This window comes from Peromyscus leucopus, chromosome 16_21, assembly GCF_004664715.2.
Source record: "Peromyscus leucopus breed LL Stock chromosome 16_21, UCI_PerLeu_2.1, whole genome shotgun sequence".
Classification (NCBI taxonomy): Eukaryota; Metazoa; Chordata; class Mammalia; order Rodentia; family Cricetidae; genus Peromyscus; species Peromyscus leucopus.
The window spans coordinates 25,102,730-25,125,139 of NC_051084.1; the positions used below are offsets into that span (position 1 = coordinate 25,102,730).

Genomic DNA, 22,410 nt, shown 5'->3' on the forward strand with positions numbered 1-22,410 from the left:
CCTGTCAATGCTTATTTTCAAAGAAGAAGATGATCAAGCATCTGTGGAGTGACTCACTATGTCCTAACACTTGTTCTGAGATTTCTGCATGGCAGCCATGTGAAGCTGGTTTTCAATCAGCAGGGAAGGTATACAGCTAGGCTAACTCATCCTGGGGGCGATGGGGGGGGGGGGAGCGGTCCGACCAGTTCCTCAAGTAGAAGATGACTCATCTCTGTTGCTGGACGCTGCCCTGTCTCTGGCAGCCCACTCACGGCACAGTAGGTACCACGAAGCAGAGAAAGCATTACCTCCAGGATATGGAGGCCAAGAGACTACTTCTGAGCTGGCTGCAACCCCAGGCAGAAGCAGATGTTACGTTACAATGAGTCAGTCAGATTTAAAAATGTATCTTCCTAATGTGGATTTTTCAAAGCAACTCAAACTTTAAATACATCTCTGCAAGAGCCTGAGAGGGCTCGTTCAGATCTGGCAGAACACAGTACAGAAGCCAGAGTCTTGCAGACTCATTAATTTCACTCTTGGGTTTGCCACTGGGGTTGGGCGCCTAGGTAACATTCAGATATAGTCCAAGGGCCAACCACCAGCCTTGGCCAGGTTTGGGGAATGAAATTAGCCTAAAGCATGTCCATGATCTTAGTGATTTCCAAGTCTAAGAGTTCTGGCTCTGGTGGTCTCAGACCAGGCAGCATGGGAGGGGCAATACTGATCCACACAGAAGAAAGGCTATGGAAACAAACCCAGCTGTCACAGTTAGCTTCATTTGTCAACCTGAACCCAACCTAGAGTCACCTGGAAAGAAGAGGGAATTTTAACTGATGGACTGTCCAGGTGAAAATGGCCTCTGGCTACATCTGTAAGGTGTTTTTCTTCATTGCTAATTGATGGAGGAGGACCCAGGCCACCACCCCTAGGCAAGTATAGCTGGGCTGTGTAAGAGAAGTCACTGTGCATGATACAGGGAAATGAAGCCAGGAAACTGCGTTCAGAAATTAAAAAAAAGCAGCAACGCTTTTCCACACCTCTGCTTCAATGCCCTGGGTTCCTGCCCTGGCTTCCCCCGATGATGATGGACTATAAAAGCCTATGCTGAAATAAACCTTTTTCTCCCCTGGTGATTTCTGGTCCGCATTTCATCACAGCACCAGAAAACAAACGAGGACATCAACCAAAAATATCTGGTGGATTTCATCCGGTTTCATTGTAAATATGCAGTATTTGAGCTTCTGAAGGAGCTAGTAGGTCAACAAGGAGACAAGAAAGAGAATATGGGTAAACCTAGAGTCATTTCAGTGTACTGGCTGCTGGGGAAGCAGGTGGACTTACTTGGCTAAGAGATCCATAAGGATAGCGGAAGGTATCACCATGCCAAGGTGGCCACGAGCCACAGAGCAGATGAAAGGAATTCTGGATTGGGCTAGCCGTTTCAATAACTATCCAGCAATTTGGGTTATAGGACTCACATTCTTGTCCTTTCTTAAAGGTTGCTGTAAAGCTGGGCAGTGGTGGCACACACCTTTAATCCCAGCACTCAGGAGATCTCTGTGAGTTCGAGGCCAGCTTGGGCTACAGAGTAAGTTCCAGGAAAGGTTTCAATGCTACACAGAGAAACCCTGTCTCAAAAAACAAACAAACAAAAAACAAAACAAACAAAAAAAAAACACAGCAGCTTTAGAAATGACCTAAGACATGGACATGGCCATGTATACATTTTGAAATGCTTTCTTTGATAAACAAAGTTTAAAGTTTAAAATAGGTAGTGTTACCTATTTTAAACACTACGAAGATCACTATAAAAGCAGAGGAGAAAAAATTAGCAGAACTCCGAGTCAGGTTACGTCATAGGCAGAGCACAGGCTAGATTTTAGTGCAACAAATGTAGTTTCAACTTCAACAGTGGTGATTATTCAGCCATCTCCTCTACAGATTATCGCAGTTATAGATAGCTTCTGCTTCAGGAAACTAGTACAGTGTCAACCACATTCAAGACTCTAGAGGGGACCTGCAAAATGAACTGTGAATGTTGCTCCCGCACCCTGAAACTGTGAGAAATGATGAGACAGTCGTTATTTAAAGACAAAGGTAATCATCATGAGGTGGAACTAATGGAAAGTAAATTCTGAATGGGCAAGAATACCCCCCGTTAAACAATGATAACTTGGCCTTGGAAAAGGCTAAGAGGACAAAGGCATTTGTTGCCAAGCCTAAAAACCTGAATCCAATCCCCAGGAGCCATATTAAAAGAGACAACTGATTCCTGAAAGGTGGCCCTTCTGACCTTCACAAGTTCATAAAGACATGCATGTACATACACACATACACATACACACACACACACACACACACACACACACACACTGAAATAATTTAAAAGTTAAAAATAATAATAGCTAACATTTCTTGAATATTTACCATAATTGATATGTAGTGTGTTTCACACATATTATTCTGTGTAACTTCACAACACTACTAAGAATTTTCTGTTATTTTAAAGAAGAGGAAACTGAGGCATGGAATATTAAATAGCCTGTGAAAGGTCACCAGACCAGCTTATGAAGATGTGCAAGGAGCTATTATTTCAGAACCCAGCTGAACAATAAATAACACACTTGACCTTTCAAGAAGGCTATGGTCTAAATCTCATACCAAGGTCATTTAAAAATAAAACCGAAGAACTGGGTCATGTTTTGGAATGAACACAAACTCTCTTGACACATGTAGCAAAGGGCAAAGTTGAATTAATGTCTTTTTGACAGACATGTCAGTACCAATGCTTACAAACAGATCCTAGATTCATCTTACTTTACATTTCTAAAACGGCATCAAAGAGGAATAGCACGAATCCTCATTGGTCTTATAATAAAAACCTGGGGCCAGATATCGGGGTAAGTGCTGAAAGATCAGAGGAAACAGGCCACAGCCACTTCTCACCTCGCCAACTCCTCAGCCGAAGGCAGGGGAAGATCCTGTCTCCACGAATCCTCAGACTGAGTCCTCAGCAGAAAGGAGAAGTCATACTCCTGTCTCCTCCTGCCTTATATTCCTTTCTCTGCCCAGCCATATCACCTCCTATCTCCACCTTCCTAGTGCTGGGATTAAAGTTTATGACTCCCAAGTACTGGGATTAAAGGTGTGAGCCATCACCACCTGGCTGTTTCTCTTTTAGACTGGAGTAATCTTGCGTAGTCCAGGGTGGGCTTGAACTCACAGAGATCTGTCTGCCTCTGCCTCCCAAGTGCTAGGATTAAAGGTGTGTGCCACCACTGTCTGGGCCTTTATGGCTAATTCTGTGGCTGGCTCTGCCCTCTGATTTTCAGACAAGCTTTATTTGTTAGAGCGTATACGAAATATTACCACAAAGAGGAAGTACATAGTGATTAAGTGTGAGTTTGTAGGTATTGTATTTTTTTTAACATGTATGGCTGTCTTACCTTCCGGGTGACACATATGCATCTGGTACCCAGGAAGGCCAGAAAAGGATATGGAATCCCCTAGAACTGGAGTTACAGACTGTTGTGAGCCACCACATGGTACTGGGAATTGAACCAGGGTCCTGTGGAAGAGCAGTTAGGGCTCTTAACCGCCGAGCCATCTCTCCAGCCATAGCTGTAGATCATTTTCAAATGAGTGAAACACCCAACAGCCTCAGGTCAAGGCCTCAAACCATGGGAGGCATCACAATGGCAGATGACTCGCAGTGTGGGCCAGAGGGTGATGGAACCAGAGGGAACTGACCCATCTGCGCTCCACAGGTAATAAGCTTGATGGGCAACAGATTCTGAGTTCTTACAGAATATACAAACAATAGAAAAGCTGAGAAAGCAACTCACATCAGCAGGAATGGCTTGGGAAACAATCCTAAAGGCATCATCGTTTTGTTAAAATAAAAGTTTTATGCCCATACTTTAAAAGGCATTAATTTATTTTTTTTAAACTGATACCATTGTAGATGTCCATGGCGTTATGAAAATTGAAGGCTAGGGTCCCCTGCTCATTTGGCCTTGTCCCACACCCATGAATGATAGCATTTGGGAGAATTAAACTTGTGGTGATATTTTGTGTGTACTCTTAACAGATAAAATTTGCCTGAAGATCAGAGGACAGAATCAGCCACTAGATTAAACATAGAGGCCATTCTTTAGGTAACAGAGACCAAACGTCTTCCATTGTAAAAGTGTTTCCCGTTTTTTATTGCGTGGGGGGGGGGCTCTCTATGACTTTTTTTTAACTAATTCCCCCCTTTAAGAAATCCCAGTTGACTCACCAAATCTGCTGAGTGATAGTTCAGATGACTGTGAAGCAAGCAGCCAGGCTGAGGAGGGGGGCCAGAGGAAGCCACAACCCACCAGGAGAGGAAAGAGGTGCAAGAGCCAGCTGTCTGCATGGGGGAATGTGGAAAAAGTGGCTAACTCTTGTGGCTTTTGGAGCCCCAAAAACCTGTGCAGTCTCCTACCGAGAGGCTGCAGCAAAATCTTAGCTGGCCGGGTAGCGACTCCGACCCAGGTCGGGTGGAGACTCCAGACACATACAGCTCTGGCCTGTGCTGGTAGCTGCAAAGTGGCTTTTTTGTGAACTCATCCCCCAGAAGTTGGACACCAGATGTTGCACGAACCCTAATTGGACTTACAATATTGGGGTGAATGCTGAAAGATCAGAGGAAACAGGCCACAGTCACTTCTCACCTCGCCAACTCCTCAGCCGAAAGGGGAAGATCCTGTCTCCAGGAATCCTCAAACTGAATGCCCTAGAATCCTCAGCCTAAAAGACTGAGTTCCTGTCTCCTCCCGCCTTATACGCCTTTCTCCACCCAGACATATCACTTCCTGTCTCAACCTTCCTACTGCTGGGATTAATGGCATGTGTGTGTGCTTCCCATGTACTGGGAGCAAAGGCATGAGATCTCAAGTGCTGGGATTAAAGGTGTGTGCCACCACGGCCTGGGCTCCGTGCTTAATCTAGTGGCTGGCTCTGTCCTCTGATCTTCAGGCAAATTTTATTTGTTCGACTACAGACAAAAATATCACCACATAAACTGCCTCTGCCCGTGTCGGTGAATAAAATTCTAATTTAATCCAGCAGCACACGCAAGAAGAACACAAGTGCCTGTGGGCAGTTCTGAGCCGAGACGCTAACATGACAAATTAACCACAAATCTGAGTCTTGAAGCTTCAGTCTAAGAATAGACTTAAACAGTTAGAAGACAAAGCAGTTGTAGGAAGTGCACACAGGCTACCAGCTTAGTTGAGTGGATGGTGAACGCCAGTGGAGAAGAACTGGGGAAACACCCAGCCCAACCTGCCCCCACTACCTGTGGCACCATCAGCCAAGCTACACTGTTGTTTTCTCCCTCTTAAATCTGGGGACCGTGATGAAGCTGGCCTCGGTTGGTTATGGAGAAGATAGGATAGAAAAACCCACTCAACCATTGGAAGCAAGCGAAGAGAACATGGTCAGTTTGTGTTGTTGGTGTTACTCACCTCAACGCAATATGGCGCACTTCCAAGCCTAAGCATTACTGGCAGCAGGGGGCTGGCAGTTCTCTCAGGGAGGGCACAGCTTCAATGCACTATAGAATGTTTAGCAGGATCCCTGGCCCCCAGCCAGGAGTATACCCACCCACCCCAGATACCACTAGCAAATCCATCTCCAGTATTGCCAAATGTGCGCAACAGTGGCAACAGGAAATAGAGCCCAGTTGAAAAATCAATTGAAGGCAAATATATTAGGGCTACTTTTCACACCAGTAGCCAATTTTTTTTTTTTTTTTTTTTTTTACTTCAAACAGATGGTGGTACATTCTGAGAAGATCAGAAGGCTCTAGAAGGGGCCCTGGGAGGTGGTTCAGTGGTTAAGAGCACTCACTGTTCTTAAAGAGGACCCAAGTTCAGTTCCCAACACCAACATGGCAGTTCACAACCTTCTGTAATTCCAGTTCCAGATGATCCAACACCCTCTTCTGACTTCCATTGTCACTGCACACATGGTACATATACGTACATACATGCAGGCAAAATATTCATATATATATAATATTTATTTTTATACATAAAAATAATATATAAAAATGCCAAGCAGTGGTGGCACATGCCTTCAATCCCAGCACTTGGACACCTGGGAGGCAAGGCAGGTAGATCTGAGTTGAAGGCCAGCCTGGTTTATAAAGCAAGTTCCAGGACAGCCAAGACTATTACACAGAGACCTTGCCTCAAAATAATAATAATAATAATAATAAAGTTTGCAGGCATATATACCCAGAAAAGCCTATGCAGTTCTACATAACCATATAAGCAATAAAGCATCAAAGAGGTATTGGGGGATCATGTGAGCTCCTGAAATTGGAATGATATAGATCCTCTCTAACCCAACCTTTATAGCCTATCTGATGCCGGGGAATGGGTCATATGAAAGATGATGGCTACCTATTGGGACACCTGAGATACTTTTCTGTTCCATAAATCCAACTGTAAACTGCACCTACAAGAACATATTTTGTGACACCCCGCTATGGCACTGAGTTCTGGGAAGCTTGTCCAGCATCTAGCTCCATCCCTCATTTTAATTTTGCAATTTGAGGTGTGTAACCCTGCCATCTGGAGATTCACTGGGATTTCCAAGTCACTTGCAACTCTGGTCAAGTGCAGTGTTTTGAATTAGGAATGGGAAGACAGGGCTTTCTTTGACTCAGATTAAGACAAGACCTATAGATCACACAGAATCCTTGAAGAGAAAACAGATGGTCAACATCATTGTCTTACTCAAATGGAGAACTTATACATCAAGATCTTAACTACACACTGCTGAAAGAATATTTATAGCAATGGATATTCGGCTGTCTTTGGGGACAGTGTTCACTTAAACTTCCCACTCTATCAGTCATCCTTGAAGAGACAGAACAAGGGGTATGCTCAGCCACATGAAATGCCAGACTGTCCTTGAGTTCTTACAGAAACACAGATATAACAGAGAAGCTGAAAAAAATGACTCCCATTGGCAGGAATGGCGTGGAAAATGATCCTAAAGACATCATCATTTTGTTAAAATCAATAGAAAAAATTTCATGCCCACAGTTTTAAAGGGATTTTTAAAACTGATACCGTTGTAGATTTCCTTGTGCGCACTTCAAAATGAAAAGCCATTGTCAAGATAACCCTCAAGCCATTTTCCACCCAGTGACCCCAGAACAGACACTAATACCAGAGTGAAAATATTTACTCAAGTGATGAGCACTGATCCAGCTATCGTGAGTTTTGTGTCTACCATACAGATTCCTCTCTCGGTCAGTCTGAGTGGCTATGACAAACTCAAAGAGACTAGGTAAACAAAAGTTCCTTTCTCACAGTTCTGCAGGTGGGAAGTCTGAGGTCAAGGCACCAGCCATGTCAAGCCATTGAGAAAGCCCTCTTCCATGATACAAATAGCTGACTTCTCACTGTACCCTAATAAAGTAGAAAGCCAGTCAGCTAGCTTTCTGGACTCTTAGGAAGTGTCCCATTCATGAGGGCTGCACCAAAAGGCCCCTTCTCCAAAGACTAGGAAACACAAAGATTCAATCCATATTAATTTCTATCCTACACTATGTGTTTTGCAAGTTACAGGTAGGATGCCCCATGCAAGATTACCTGGGACTGGGAACCCTTAGCATGTGAGAGACATTTCATCCCAAAGCCAGAAGAGTCCTCCATAAGCAAGAACAGTTCACGGTCCTTTCAATGCTCTCAAATTACCCCATCACTTCACTCTAGCATCCCCTATACCCTTAAGATTTATCTATGTCCCCTTCCTTGACCATGTGCCATCACACCTGCCTGTGACCTTGGTGCATGAACACCTTCCTCATCTTGGTGTTAATGGATGAAGTTGATTGGCCCTAGATCCTGAGTCATAAGTCCCCTGTGGTCTATGATAACAAAAACTATAGTCACAGAAGCCTTGAAACTCTCTCCCTAAGACATTATCCACTTAACCAGTGGATCCTGTTACTCAGAGTGTTTATAAAATATGCAGAGTCTAGGACTTCCAAGACTGACTGAGGCAGTGGTTCTCAACCTTCCTAACGCTGAGACCCTTTAATATAGTTCCTCATGTTGTGGTGATCCCCAACCATAACCTTGTTTTCGTTGCTACTTTATAACTGCAATTTGGTTACTGTTATGAATCATAATGTAAGTATCTGATATGCAGAGTGATCTTAAGCAACACCTGTGGAAGGGTCATTTGACCCCCCCAAAGTGGTTGCAACCCATAGGTTGGGAGCCACTGCTCTAAGGTAAAGCCTGAAAACCTCCATGCTGGAAAATCTTCCTAGTGGTTGTGGTGTATAAGAAGCCTCTATAATGCCGATGAGAACACACTGTACCTACAGGACACTGGGAAACCCATTCTTGTGGCAGGTGCAGTTTGAAACTAGCTTCACAGAACAGGAAGCCATTTCAAGCATCTTACTAGACAAGTAGGAACTTTACAACCCATGAATCAAGTTCAAGACCACTATTTGAACCACCAGACAAGGGACTACCGCTCTTTGATCAAACCATCAAAACGTGTGCTGTGAAATTTAAATAACATAAGTCATGTACGAATTAAGTCTAAAGTGAAGTCACTTTTTTACAGTGACCTCAATATATACTTGTGAATTTTACCATTAGTTGTCACTGGTGGCAAATTATTTATAGGAATTCCTATAAAAATTACTGGGTGGATTTTGTTCTTCTCATTCTAACATCGAGCACAGGGTTAGAGGGTAAGACTTTAAGAAAGTTAAATTGCAGTTAATATAATCTTTTATGGACTTGTGGTCATGATAATCTTATGCAATCCTCTTTTCACCAAAGATTTAAACGTGTGTGCATGCACACATACACACACACACACACACACACACACACACACACACACACCTATAGTTCCAAAACATTAAAAAATAACCCCAGAAATCCATATAGATACTTCCTACCAATTAAGAATGGCTAGTCAATCTATGGACTTGGAAGGGAGACACGTCACAGGGCCCCACCCCTGGACAAAGAACTAAGGCAACAGTAGGAGGTTGAGGGCAAGAAAAGCAGCCCTTCCCCCAGGGAGGAGTCCCCTAATTGGTTATCCAATAGGAAGGAGTCAGCCCTGAAATCATATACATGCTGAACAGACTCAGCAGGTTGTGTGGGGGGAGGAGCAGGGAGTTATAACAAAAAAAAACCGAGGAGGCCAGGAATTTAAGGGGGTAGTGGGAGGAGTCGGAAGAAGGAAAGAAATTATGTAATTACATTTTAATTAGCAGAAAACAAACTGCTGTTCTGAACAGGAACCTGTGAGTCATAAAATGTACAGGCTTCCTGTTGAAGTGTGACTTGGAAATGCGTGAGACCAAACCATACCTCACACACGCCAAAGCGTTTTACAAATTCTGACCATCTTGACAATTCCTCAGCTAGATGAGGAAACTCTCTGGGGACCATGAAAACACCTAGCTCTCTAAATTTTCCAGTCTAATCACCTGAACTAGTTACCTGGAAGAGCTCTGAGTACTTCCAAATTTTCTGCATTAAAAAAAAAAAAAAAAAAAATCCAGTACTGAAACCACAAGCCCTGTCTCAGAGCCTGTCCCTGCCATTTATCACTGAAACACAGAAGGCATTGCTGTGCCTCTCTGTGAGCAGTCCCTAGGTAAGCTCAGAATTTATTTGCATTTCACAAGGGGGTTTTAAGGCTTGTTCAAAATCCAGATGACCCAGAAAGAAAAAAAAAAAATACAAAATAATCTTAATATCCAAAAATTAAAAATCATCATCAAAACACCAAAAAAAAATCTATATCCAATACACAACAAATATTAAACACCTTGTGCTCTATACTTGGACAGCTAGTTCAAACATCAAACAATTCAAAGGTCAATTTAAATTTTGCTTGAGACTTCCGTACATGTTGTGTATGCTGTTTGTTTGGAAGAGACAGAATACAGGGTTGGAGAAGTGGAGGCACGCTGTAACAATCTGACCTAAGACACTGATTGGCCCCCTACCCTGGTCTATCTGTATTTGCAGGAGGGGAGCCTACCTACCACCCAAGAAGGCCACCACCTGTCAATGACACATGGCCACAGGGCAGTCTTTTGCCACTCACCAGCTGTGTCCCACTAGGCCTTGGGTCCTGACACCAATGAGTATTATTTCACAGTTCACTTGAGTAGGTTTTTAATCACAAAATGCACACACAGTGCCCACATCATAGGAATATAAATAACAGGAAAGAATAGCTACCCTCAGCGGCTCCTACAGCCACTGTTATTAAAACAAAGTCTAACCCGGCAGATGACTCTTCAGCCTGCTTTGGCCACAGGAGACGGTCTTAAACAGAAGTGTGTGTTGAGGACGGCTGTTCGTGCTTCTGAATCAAATTGCTATTTTCAATCTCTTTCTCTGGATCCTGGAGATTAGGGGCTTCTCCTAGAGCTAGCTCACCTAAGCTTTTTCCTGCTGCCTGCCCCCCCACCCCCTCCTCCCCTCCCCTCCCCCCTCCTCCCCACCCTCCCCTCCCCTCCCCGTCCCATCCAAGGGGCTGTCTGCAAGCCTCTGGCCTATTTGTAAAGAGAAGGATAATCTCCCCTCTCCATTTCTACTCAGGTAAATTGGTGTTTCCTCCCTCTCTAATTCTTCCTGGGAGTATTAATTTGCCTTCTGTTGGCCAGCCAATCAGCCGTCTCCGGGATTAAAGCTAGGAAAAAACCACACACACACACACACACACACACACACACACACAGAGAGAGAGAGAGAGAGAGAGAGAGAGAGAGAGAGAGAGAGAGAGAGAGAGAGAGAATCAGACACATTTTGAGACATTTTGAAATGAAGATACAGAAGCAGCAAGAACAAGGATACATGATCAGAATGAGCCAAGAGCTGAACACTCACCCCTACATTCTCTAGTGAATGATCATTGTACAATCCAGTTAAACAGAGAGGGGGTAGTGGGGTTGAAAGGCCCCTAGTCCACAGTAACTCAGAAGCGTGCTAGGTTTGAAGACAGACCAGATCATCTACAGCCAGTAATATAAAAGAACTCTCCTCCTCACAGAACCACCAGAAAAATGACAAGAAGTTGTAACCCGTGCTTTCAGCCGACTCTCGTTTCAGTAAAGGCTGCCTTGCAGCTAATCCTAAAGTCTCATGTGCTCTCTCACCAGCCCCTCTGCTTGGGCTTTGATGTTGCATCATTCTCCCACCCCCCAGGAGTCCAGGTGAAGGCTGAGCTGTCTCCAGAGTATCATTTGGGGCATCCCCAGACTCTGCCTCTTACCTGCAGAATCCACGTTGTCGGCAGGCACACTCTGGGTGGAAGCTGGGGCTGGGTCCTTAACTCCGTGCACCTGGCCATCTTCTTCCTGGCCCGTCAGAAACGCGGAGCACAGATCAGACTCGAGGGCTTGGAGCTTCAGCAAGGAATTCTGCCAACAGAAGCAGAACATGAAGCCAGTTAAGCGGACGCCTAACACACAGCACCGGGTCTGCAGCTCTCCAGCACCTTTCTCCCGGTGCCTGGCAGGAAAAGGACCTCCGCAGCTGCTTCAGGAAAAGGAGCTGGTGCCCGAGTCAGATGCGCATTGGTCCACGTGCAGCCTCAGTGTCTGGCTCATTGAAATCCTAACGTAAACGGTTTATCTGTGACACACGGGACCTGTGATTTCGTCAGCAAGAGACTCTGCATCTGGAGAGCCAATCTCAGAAGGTGTCTGCTTCCCAAGTGTAGAGGCTTTCTTGAACGCTCCGCAACTGTTTCACTCACTGTGCTGACATCAGGAGCCAGATATTAGGCCACTCCCAGGCTACCATTCATAAAAGCCACGGTCCCTCCACGACACCGGACTGCGGCAGACCGCGGCACACAAAGAGTTACTGCTGCAGAGGCTGCCTGGCGTGCAGGAGGGGCTTCTGGGCTCCCTCAGCCAGCTGCACACGCCGCCAGCTTCTAAAGTTACTTCTCTTGCAGGGGATACTGCAGCTACCTCCTCCGGAGAACAGAGTCTAAGGAGACAGCCCTGGTCCCTTTAGCCTAACTTAGCTACTTGAGGGAGAGCAATTGATCCTTTCCAGCCTACGGTCCAATCTCCCGCCTACCCCTTCATGTCGCACTTGAAATTTCTCCCGGGTTCTTCTTAGTAAGAACAAGTCACGCAGACTGACGCACCTATGATGCAGCAGCCCAGCACACTGATTCCCCCGGGGCAGGTGAATATGAGTCATGCCTGAGTCCCTGCTGGGCACTGCGACCCCACAGTGGGACAGCTCAGCAGGTCACAGGAGCAATTCCACCCACCTCCATCCAGCTGTGGTAGGGCAGCCATGGGGGAGCTGGGCAATTGGTTATTCTCCTACCCCAACCTCCCAACATATGTACACTCACACTACTCGCCTCCTCACATATGCCACACAGGCACACACTGGAGCACCCCACTCTACAGCTCCACCCCTGCCTGTCCCATATACCCCCCCCCCACACACACACAACCTCCCACAGCCTTGCTCCTAACACCACACCCACACACATATACTCTAACCCCCAAATGCCCTCGCTCGCACTGTATCTGTGCCTTTTCACCCCAGCCTCAACCCACACTTACATACCCTATTCTACACACACATCCCGCACTCTACCTACCACGCACTCATACCAATATAACCCCACACACACTCTTCCGCCTATCCCACACATACACTTCCACACCCTTCTCCTCTCCTTCATGCATGTCCACTACCTGCACATCAACCCCCGTTCCTTCACACTGTGCCTCTAATTCACACCCCTGCCTTATATACACTCTCATATGCACACCTACCCCAGCATCTCCCCCCACAGCACTCTCTCCCTTCTACCTGTACCAACCGCCCCCACCCCACACCCCATGCCCTCGTCCACTGAGCAGATGCTACAGCAGTGTCTTTACACGACGCTCCCTGAGAGATGTCTGAAACTTTCCCGGACATTTTGAAGTCAGTGGGCACCTCGGTAGCTCAGGTCCCTCCTCCACCATGCACAGATAGGCTCATGAGCTGACAGGAACAACATCAGCCCTCAGAGGTGATTCCTAACAACCCCAGCTCAGACAAAGCACCATGGCCTGAGAGTAGATGACTTCCAGGGCCCTCTTCTCCTTTCTGGACATGTCTCCAGCAGCTGAGAGCCCAAGGTTACTGAGAGAAGTAGAAAAGAACAAAGGCACCAAGTTTCCAGAAGAATCTAGTCATTAGCAACCGATCAGCTGGTGGACACCAAGGATGATTTCAAGGAAACTCACCACTAGGACACCAGGGTGGGCTCTTCAAAAGCACACTGAAGAGTTAGACGGTGTCATGGAAATGTGACATGATTGGTCACTGTAGGAAATACCATGGTGGGCCCTGATCCTGAGAATATAAATGGCATATAATACAACTCCATTGTTGGGTATGTACCCAAAAGAATTGAAAGTGAAGGCTTGGACAGGACTGTACATATCCACATCTATAGCATTTCAAGAGCTTAGAGGTGTTGCAGGCTAAATTTTGTCTCCAAAGTTTCTCTATTGAAACTCCTTTCTCAATGTGACTATTCTTAAAGATGAGGCCTTTAAAGATGTAAATAAAGCTAAAAGAGGCCATAAGGATCAGAACCCAAGCTAATAAGACTGATGTCCTCATAAAAGCCAGAGACCATGGGGACAGTCATATATGGAAGGCTCTATGAGCGTCCCATTTGAAAGCAACTACCTATAAGCCAAGGAGCAAGGCCTCAGGAAAAACCAAGGCAGCTGGCTCCTTGACCTTCAATTTCCCATTGTTTTTGTTTTGTTTTGTTTTGTTTTGTTTTGTTTTGCGGTTGAAGCTGCCCAGTCTGTCGTACTTTGTAATGGCACCCTTCAAAAACTAACATGAGGTACAAGAACCCAGGTGTCCATGGACAGATAAATGGATACCCCAAACATGGATGAACTTCCAAAGAAGGTGCCTCAAAATTCAAGGGGAAGATCCTGACTGACACAGGCCATCACACAGTGACATTAACTAGTCCCAGAAGGCTGAATCCTGTGTAATTCCACTGAGTAAGGGGGTAGAAAAGCCATAAAGACAAGAGGCAAAGCAGAGTCTCCCCAGGACTGGCTGGGGAAGGGAGGGAGTTGATTCATGGGTTCAGAATTTCAGTTCTGTGTGATGACGAGAGACGTAAATATGAAGGATACTCCACAAAGAGAATGAACTTAGTATTGCAGAACTGTATGCTTAAAAGTGCTTGAGATGGCATATTTTTCATATCGAATGTATTTTACAATGACTTTTTAAAGAATTATATGTAAAAGGAGGTGGACATGTCCATTTCTTTCTTTAGTTACAGGGTCTCATGTTGTTGTGGAATATTATTTGAAGATGTGTTACATCTGTTTGTACTGTGGGACACTCGTGAAATGATGCAAAGATGTGTTGCATTCTTCTTTGTTGCATTTGTTTAACTCTGTGAAGCTCTGTTACTTTGCCTGTCTAAAACATCTGATTGATCTAATAAAGAACTGAGCAGCCAATAGGAAGGCAGGAGAAAGGATAGGCGGGGCTGGCAGGCAGAAAGGAAAAAATAGAAATGTGGACGAAGGAGCAAGAGAACAAGGAGAGGAGGATGCCAGCGACCAGCTACCCAGCCAGCCACAGAGTAAGAGTGAAAGTAAGATATACAGAAATAAGAAAAGGAAAAAGCCTAGATGCAAAAGATAGATGGGATAATTTAATTAAGAAAAGCTGGCAAGAAACAAGCCAAGCTAAAGTCAGGCATTTATAATTAGGAATAAGCCTCTATCTGAGATTTATTTGGGAACTGGGTAGTGGGCCCCCAAAAGGCCAAAGACAAAACCAACAACACATGTAGCTCAGGCTGGCCTAGAACTCTGTCACCTTGGATAATCTTCGATTTCTGATCCTCATGACTCTACATCCTGAGTTGTGGGACTGTGGGAATGCATTACCCTGCCTGGTTTTGTACAGTGAAGGGACAGAACCCAGGGCTTCCTGCACGCTAGGCAAGCGTTCTAACAGAGACACATTCTCAGCCTTTTGTTAATGTGGTGCCAGCAGCCTGGCTCAAGCGACTACGTGTTCGTGTGTAATTCGCAAAGCGAAAGATGGCTTTCAGGATCCCACGGAACCACAGGGATTGTCCACTATGCTTTGTATCCTGCCTGACTGTGGGCAAGTATCCTGGCTATTCCAAACTTTGATTTTTCATCTGTAAAAAGAGAGGAAAAACAACAAAACAGTAATTTCACTATTAGGATAAAAATTTGTACTTTATCAAGCTGATAATAGAAAAAAATAAAATAATAACAGTAGTGAGTTATGGCCACTGCTGCCCCCAGGTAAACTGAAGGAAGGTGAGAAAAGTTCTCTGTGGAAGTGCCACTAAGTGGCCATCACTGCAGGACTGGTCAGGTTGGAATGCCCCCAAACGCCAGCTGCTGGGAAGAGGTCTGGCCATGTGGACAGGCCCCATGATGGACCAGTCGTGACTCATCATTCTGCCTCCCAGGGTTTCACTTCTGCACCTGTCTACCAGGAACCTCACTCGAGATGACTTTGAACTCCCCTTCTGACTTGAATGGAGAGAAGATCAAGCATCCACTGAGGATGGAGGTGCAGAACCCGGCACAATAGGCACCTAGACTTGGGTCTGGAGCTGAACCAAAGGACTCCAATTACATGAGCAGCAAGGGACATCAATACACAGGGGTACATCAGACTCAGAAGCTTCTGGACCCCATCTAGGAGAGAGATTGGATGAAATAACCTGGAAATGGTACAGAGTATCAAGCAGTTGTGGCTTCCAACATGGAGGCTGGATATCCACATAGGGCCTGAGAAAGCAGTCTCTCGGGTAGGCTCAAAGGGCGTAGAGAGGCAGAACATTGGGGCTTATGAGCAGCAGGCTGCACGCTACTTGGTGGCAAGGAGACTAGATAAAAGCACTGGGGTAGATAGACCGGCTCCAGCCAGCCCACGGGCATGAGTCTCCCCTCTCCCTGACCGGAAGTGGGCAGAGCCAGCCGTCAGGTCATGTGCTAGAGGTGGAGGGCCTAGCCATGGCTTAGCAGTTTAAGGTTTGCCTCATGCGTCAGAGAACATGGCAAGTGCATAGCTGCAGGCATTTGGTAAAGCAGTCCAGACCAAGCAAACCTTTAGATAGGTACAGTAGAAAATGAGTATAGACAGTTATAAAAATAATCATAACAATCATAATCAATAATTTAAGAATAATAAAGTCTTTAAAGAGAGAGTAAATAATATAAAAAGGATAAGCCACATAAGGATGGGAAATATTATAAAATAGGGAGTTTGGACCTTATATGATGTTTTGCCGATTTTAAATTTTTTTAAATGCTAATGAATAGATAATGGCAGCTACTGGGAGACACTGATTATGGAAGGGACTGTTGAATATACTTTAGGGATGTCTTGGCTTCAGAATGAAAGTTCAGAATGGAAAATACGTTGCGTTGGGGGAGAGGTTATGCCTTTGTGTCCACGGGAAACAAAACGTTATGGTTCTCTTCAAAATGAATAAAGATCCGATTTGACTGGGGGAGACCTCCTGAGGATCTGGGCTACAGACATAAAGGAAAAAGCCAAGAAAGACTACAGGACAGGTGACGTGTATGCTGATCCCTCGACATGGTCACAGCTCTGAGACTGGGTGAGACATGATAAATCTTGTTGGCTACAGAGTCCTCATGACTTATAGCATGGAGTTATATACTGGAATATATTACAGTTTAGTTATACAGTCAAAATGGACTTATAAAGTTGACAGATGCATACTGTCAACAGTCAAGGCAAGGGCAGTTTCTTGCCCAAATGGTTAGCTTTGCCACACTGGAAGCAAACTCCAAATGGAGGTTCTTCGATGCCCATCATCCTTTTCTGAAGTAAATTGGTGCTGCCAGGAGCAGATGTGTCTCACTGTCATGAAAAAGTTAATGTTATTAAAACATTTTATATCCCATATTCTGTAAGGTCTTTGAAGTGTTTGAAGACCATCTATCTATCTAAAATATATGTTTGACCTTGAAAACATACCTACCATGGCCACAAATTTGATTGTTAGAGTACTAATACTAACCTGTATTTCTTAATTATCCTAAATAGTTTGTAATAATAACTTTCAAGGTCTAGAAATTTACATTACATTATTAAATGAGTTGCATAGGTACAATACCTTAAACAAAGAATATATGTATAATATATATATAATAATAACCTTCAATTTGTATCAATATACAAAAATCCATACCAATGAGAATAATAGTTGCTTTTCAGTTTAAAGTAGATTCAATAATCTACCCTTCTATCCTATCATTCCTATTTACCCCTTTTTTCTTTTCAGAACAAGATCTCTGAATCTAATCTCTTTTGATCAGCTTCTCCCTGACCATGATCAACAACTTGTAACCAACCCCCCCAAATGATGACAAACATCCACATCCATAGAATGACCCAAAACTTCCCAACCCACCTCTTGAGAATGTGGGTACTGTGTTCTCTAGACTGCTTGTCTTGGGGTGACAGCATCTTTAGAGGACCTTGAGAAAACTGAGATAATGGTCAAGTCCTGGGAGAGCTAGCTCTATCATTTGTGGTCCAGTCTCTATGTTATGGGAAAGCACAGGACTTATATGAAGTCTTGGCTGGAGTAGTCTGGGAGGCCAGACCATCTCAATTAGCAGCTTTGTAGTTATTCTGTATGCAGACTTTTGAGGACACTGCAACAGAGGCATTTTGAGGCTGGATCACCTGGGCTAGTTATCTTTATTAGTGTCTGGTCCTTTTCTTCCGAAAACACATAAACTTTCCAAGGTAACATATATATCTGCATTAACACAAGTATGGAATGTGCACTGTAGCGCTATCACAAGAAGGCCTGGGGATACCTCACCGTGCTGGCAGGATCTGTGAAAATGTGCTAGCCACATGCCACTTGACTGCTCAGAGGAGAACTAGGCTCGAGTGGAGGCTAAGAGAATGACAGCAGCTTCTTCCTCCTGGAGCTTACAGTGCAGTGAGGAAAGAGCTGACGAGTCAACAAAGGACAGCAGACATTATTTTCCCAAGCACGCCAGAAAGAGACGGAAAGCCCAAGGCAAGGGTGACAACTCTGCCTTGTCACTCATCAGTCACACCTGACTTAGTGACCTTTCACACGAAGACAGACTTTCCCTTCTACAGAAAAACAAAGGAACGCTCTGAAATCCCTTCTCATAGACGACTTTGATTCCCTACAAGACCATGGTGCCCCTAGACAATGGCTCTGCTATTGCTGATGTTTTCCCAGGTTTACTTCCTAAGTCTCCATAGTAGGGCATCCCAAATCAGAAGGGAGATCGAGCTCCGGGCCATGATCCTTGGGAATGACAGTTACCCCTGCCTCTCCCACCATGCCATGGGAGAAGCCAGCCAGAGAGAAGTCTGCACAACCTAGGTGTGGCTGTCTCAAGTTAACTTTTCTTTTTCACGCAACAGAAAACAGGCATCTTGTGTTACTCACTTTATCTTCACTGCGATTACTCAGGTCTCACTTCGGCTGGGCTAAGATAGAGAACACCCACACGGGTGGGATGGATAATAAGAACTATTTTAAGGTGTCTTCATCTGTGAGTGTGCAATTATAGAGCGGGGAAACATTCACATGTGGTTTCTAGGAAGGGGTTTTATGGTACCTTCCCATCCATCCCTTTACGTTTCCACGAAGTATATGCAGATCTCACGCTGCTATGACGTAGACTGAGCAGGAACTTTGTTGACAACTCGGGACACAGGTCAGTTCCCAGACATCCACTAACTGCTCTAATCCCCTCCATGTGCGTGATCATGGGCATAGACTCCCAACCCATATACACAATCCACAAACACAGGAGACCCTCCCTCTGTATCTGTTCATTCATCGGCTCCCTGCTCCGACAGTCCCAGGCCCCCAAGATCTTCTTTGACATCATCCTATGGGAGCACACTGGAAAGGAGGAAAGCAGCAAGCCTGTGAGCACCAGAGCTGCCCTCCCTTTTCTTCCTATCTGCCATGCTATCCCCGCCATGACAGACTGAACACTTCTCAAACCATGAGCCGAAAGGAAGCTTGCCTCTTTCAAGTTGTCTATACCCGGTAATGTGGCAATCACTACAGTGGTCTACTTGTTTGTGGGCTCTTTCTGGCTCCCTAAGGGCTGGAACCATATCTCCATTTGTCATGCTTATGAGCGCACTATATGGCAGAGTCAACCAGAAAAAAAAAAAAAAAAAAGACTGCTATTACCTACCAGTTTTATGGTTTTTGCCCTTAGCTGGTATTTGGAGAAGATGGACTCTGAGCATCTAATCTGAAGACCTTCTATTGCTCTGATTAATAAACTGCAAGGTTTTTTTTTTTTTAAAAAAAAAAAAAAAACTCACTGAGGAGTTTAAAAAATATATACATTCCTCATATCACATCCATCTTTATTCTGATTTAGGAGGTCTGGAACAAGATCACCTCAATACAAGTGCCCCAGGTCTATATCTTGAGAAATAATGCCCCATCTTCTGGGACCCTGACCCACCCTAAATGGTACCTTGGTTCCCTGCTTAACACCACAGAGCCCAGAGACAAGTACTTCTCCCTGAGCCCCAGCACTCAATCCTCATTGTCTCTAGCCTTAGCCTTCCTTGGGATCCCCACACTAGCAAGTATAAAATCCAAGGTGCACAAAATCAAGAGGTCACCTCCCAGTGTGCTATGGATAGCCTCCCAATGCTCTCACCAAACAAAATGGGGCTTCTTCCAGTGCTGAGGGCTCTAATGCAGTGGTTCTCAACCTTCCTGACGCTGCAGCCCTTTAATACAGTTCCTCGTGTTGTGGTGATCCCCAACCATAACATTATTTTTGTTGCTACTTCATAACTAATTTTGCTACCGTTATGAATTACAGTGTAAGTATCTGTGTTTTCTGATGGTCTTAATCGACCCGTGAAAGGGTCGTTCAACCCCCAAGGGGGTCTCAACCCCCAGGTTGGGAACCATCACTCTACAGAGAAGCCCCAATTCTCTCTCCCTGTAGAGACACTGGGCTGTAGCTAGTCTCCCTGATGACTATATACTTATAACCTAGTACGTTTTGCATCAGGCCACACCTCAGCTCACACAGTCCAGCTTCCCTCTGTGAAGAATGTTCCAGCCCCCGGTTCCTTCCTAACAGAATTTCTTTAGCTAAGCAGCAGCGACTCACATCAAGAAGCCAGAATGCTGACCAAAGTATCCAAGTGTTGATTGCATCCTGTCAGCACTTTTGGAAAACTAGGAACAACACAGCAACATCACACCATAGCACACCCGCGCTTCCTTTCAGCCGAAGGACTTCAGCCTGGGAACATTTCATCTCATGGGGAAAGCCTTGCTGTCCTTACCTTACTACACAAACCAGCAAAGTGGATGGGAGAAAATGCTGTTTCCTAATCTCACATTCTGAGTCACAGGTGCTCTCCGGAAGGTTTTTCCTTTCCCCAAACAGAACAGACCACATGTGTTGTTGCTCACAGAGTGCACTCCCTGGGGACTTTTTTCTGCAGAAAAGCAGGGGTGTTATGATGAACCCACTCCTTGGCCTACAACCCTAGCTGTTTCTCATCAGATGAAGTTCACAGTTACTCTATGTTGTTGCTCACATGGGTGTGTGTGTGTGTGTGTGTGTGTGTGTGTGTGTGTGTGTGTGTGTGGCCATTTCTGTAGCGTTTTCTATCAGTCTAAAAACAATCTTCTTGAACACTGACCTCAGTGAGCTGGAGAGATGGCTCACTCACTGAGCTGGAGAAGGACCCAGGCAGTCCCCAGCACCACCAGACCGGATGATAACTGACCACTTCCTAAAACTCCAGCTGCAGGGGAGCTCCAGGGAGGCCCCTTCTGGCCTCCAGAGGAACTGCACTCACATGGCAGATTTATTGACCTAACTAATTCTGTATCACTGAGAAAACCATCGTCATCTAAGGTAGTGAAGACACTACCTTAACCCACATCCCACATGCTGCTGAATATTGGAAACCAGTAACTCCCCTGATGGAAGTCATCCGAAATAAGCGATGCTCTTGTGTCATTAAGGGTGGAAGGTCACACTGGAAACCATTAGCTATTTCCTCAAATACTAATCTTTTACTAGAATATAAGAAAACTCATCTTCCTGCCCTGAAGCTTGAGCTTTGCGGCCCTAAGAAAGGCAATGTCCTAACACGCAAAGAGTGCCAATGCAAGGACAGCCAAGCTCTAGGGCGGTGGTTCTCAACTGGTGGGTCACGACCCCTCAAATGACCTGTTCACAGGGGTCACCTAAAACCATTGGAAAACACAGATATTTACATTACGATTCATAGCAGTAGCAAAATTACGTTATGAAGCAGCAACAAAAATAGTTTTATAGTTGGGGGTCACCACAATACGAGGAACTGTATTAGAAGGTCGCAGCATTAGGAAGATTGAGAACCACTGCTCTACGGTAGGTTTTGGGGTGACAGGGCTCATTTGTCCATCTAGCTGGTCTTGGGACCCACAGGCACGTATACATATTTACATTCAATGAAAGAGCTAGTCATCGGCTTTACTTTCGTGGAAAGCCCACGGCCCATGCTGTTTCCACATTCATCCTTCCGTCACGAAGCAGCAGAAACAGCAGCACAGGCGGACCCCTAACAGCTACGGAACTGGATGGGCCCTTCTCGTCTCTCACACACAGTGGAGGCAATGAGGAGCCCGAAGAGGAATAAATACAAAAGGGAAGAACAAGGGAGAGGATGGCCATGTCCCACGGGAGCAAAGAACAAGAGCAAAGGACGCCACGCCACAGCTGAGCGGGGAAAAGTGGGGACAGTTGATAAGCAGGAAGCACACATGTGAGTCAGCCGCTTCTCCAAGTGAGTATCAGACAAAAAAAAAAAAAGAGGGGGGGAAGGAGAAGGAGGAGGAGGAAGAAGGAGGAGGTGAGTACTAGCTGGCATGACTTCTTCCTTTTCTTACAGCGCCATTTGACGCTCCCTTGATGGTGACAACTCCAGACCTCATTCCCCTGGAAATAAGCAGCCAGGATGGACAGTGGCCTCTGAAGGACAGGGCAGGATACCAGGCCTAGCTGCCACCCTGTTTCTTTGCTGTGTGCCTCTTTCACCTGGGAATGAGAACCAGGGCTCACGCCATGACAACGCCAGCCACAAGAGGTCCCCACTGACGCCCGACAACAAGCGGTGGCTAAAATTAAATGAATCACAGGACACTGCTCCAGCTGAGGAAGAACCCTTGGTAGGGGAGCAAGGTCATTCTACCTCAACTCAAAAGCCAAATCAGGAAAAAAAAAAAAAAATGTCCACTGGCATCCTGCAGTGGTCCAGCCAA

At 45.3% G+C, this 22,410-nt stretch overlaps 1 protein-coding gene across 5 annotated transcripts in view; it reads right to left on the reverse strand.

The window, feature by feature from the left end:
• Positions 1-22,410, reverse strand: part of Fam13c (family with sequence similarity 13 member C) — a 107,656-nt gene that overhangs the window by 24,116 nt on the left and 61,130 nt on the right. For all 5 annotated transcript variants that reach the window (XM_028877257.2, XM_028877255.2, XM_028877258.2 and 2 more), the window contains one exon: positions 11,293-11,440. In XM_028877257.2, coding sequence (XP_028733090.1) covers positions 11,293-11,440 — 148 coding nt within the window. The remainder of the gene's footprint in view (positions 1-11,292; positions 11,441-22,410) is intronic.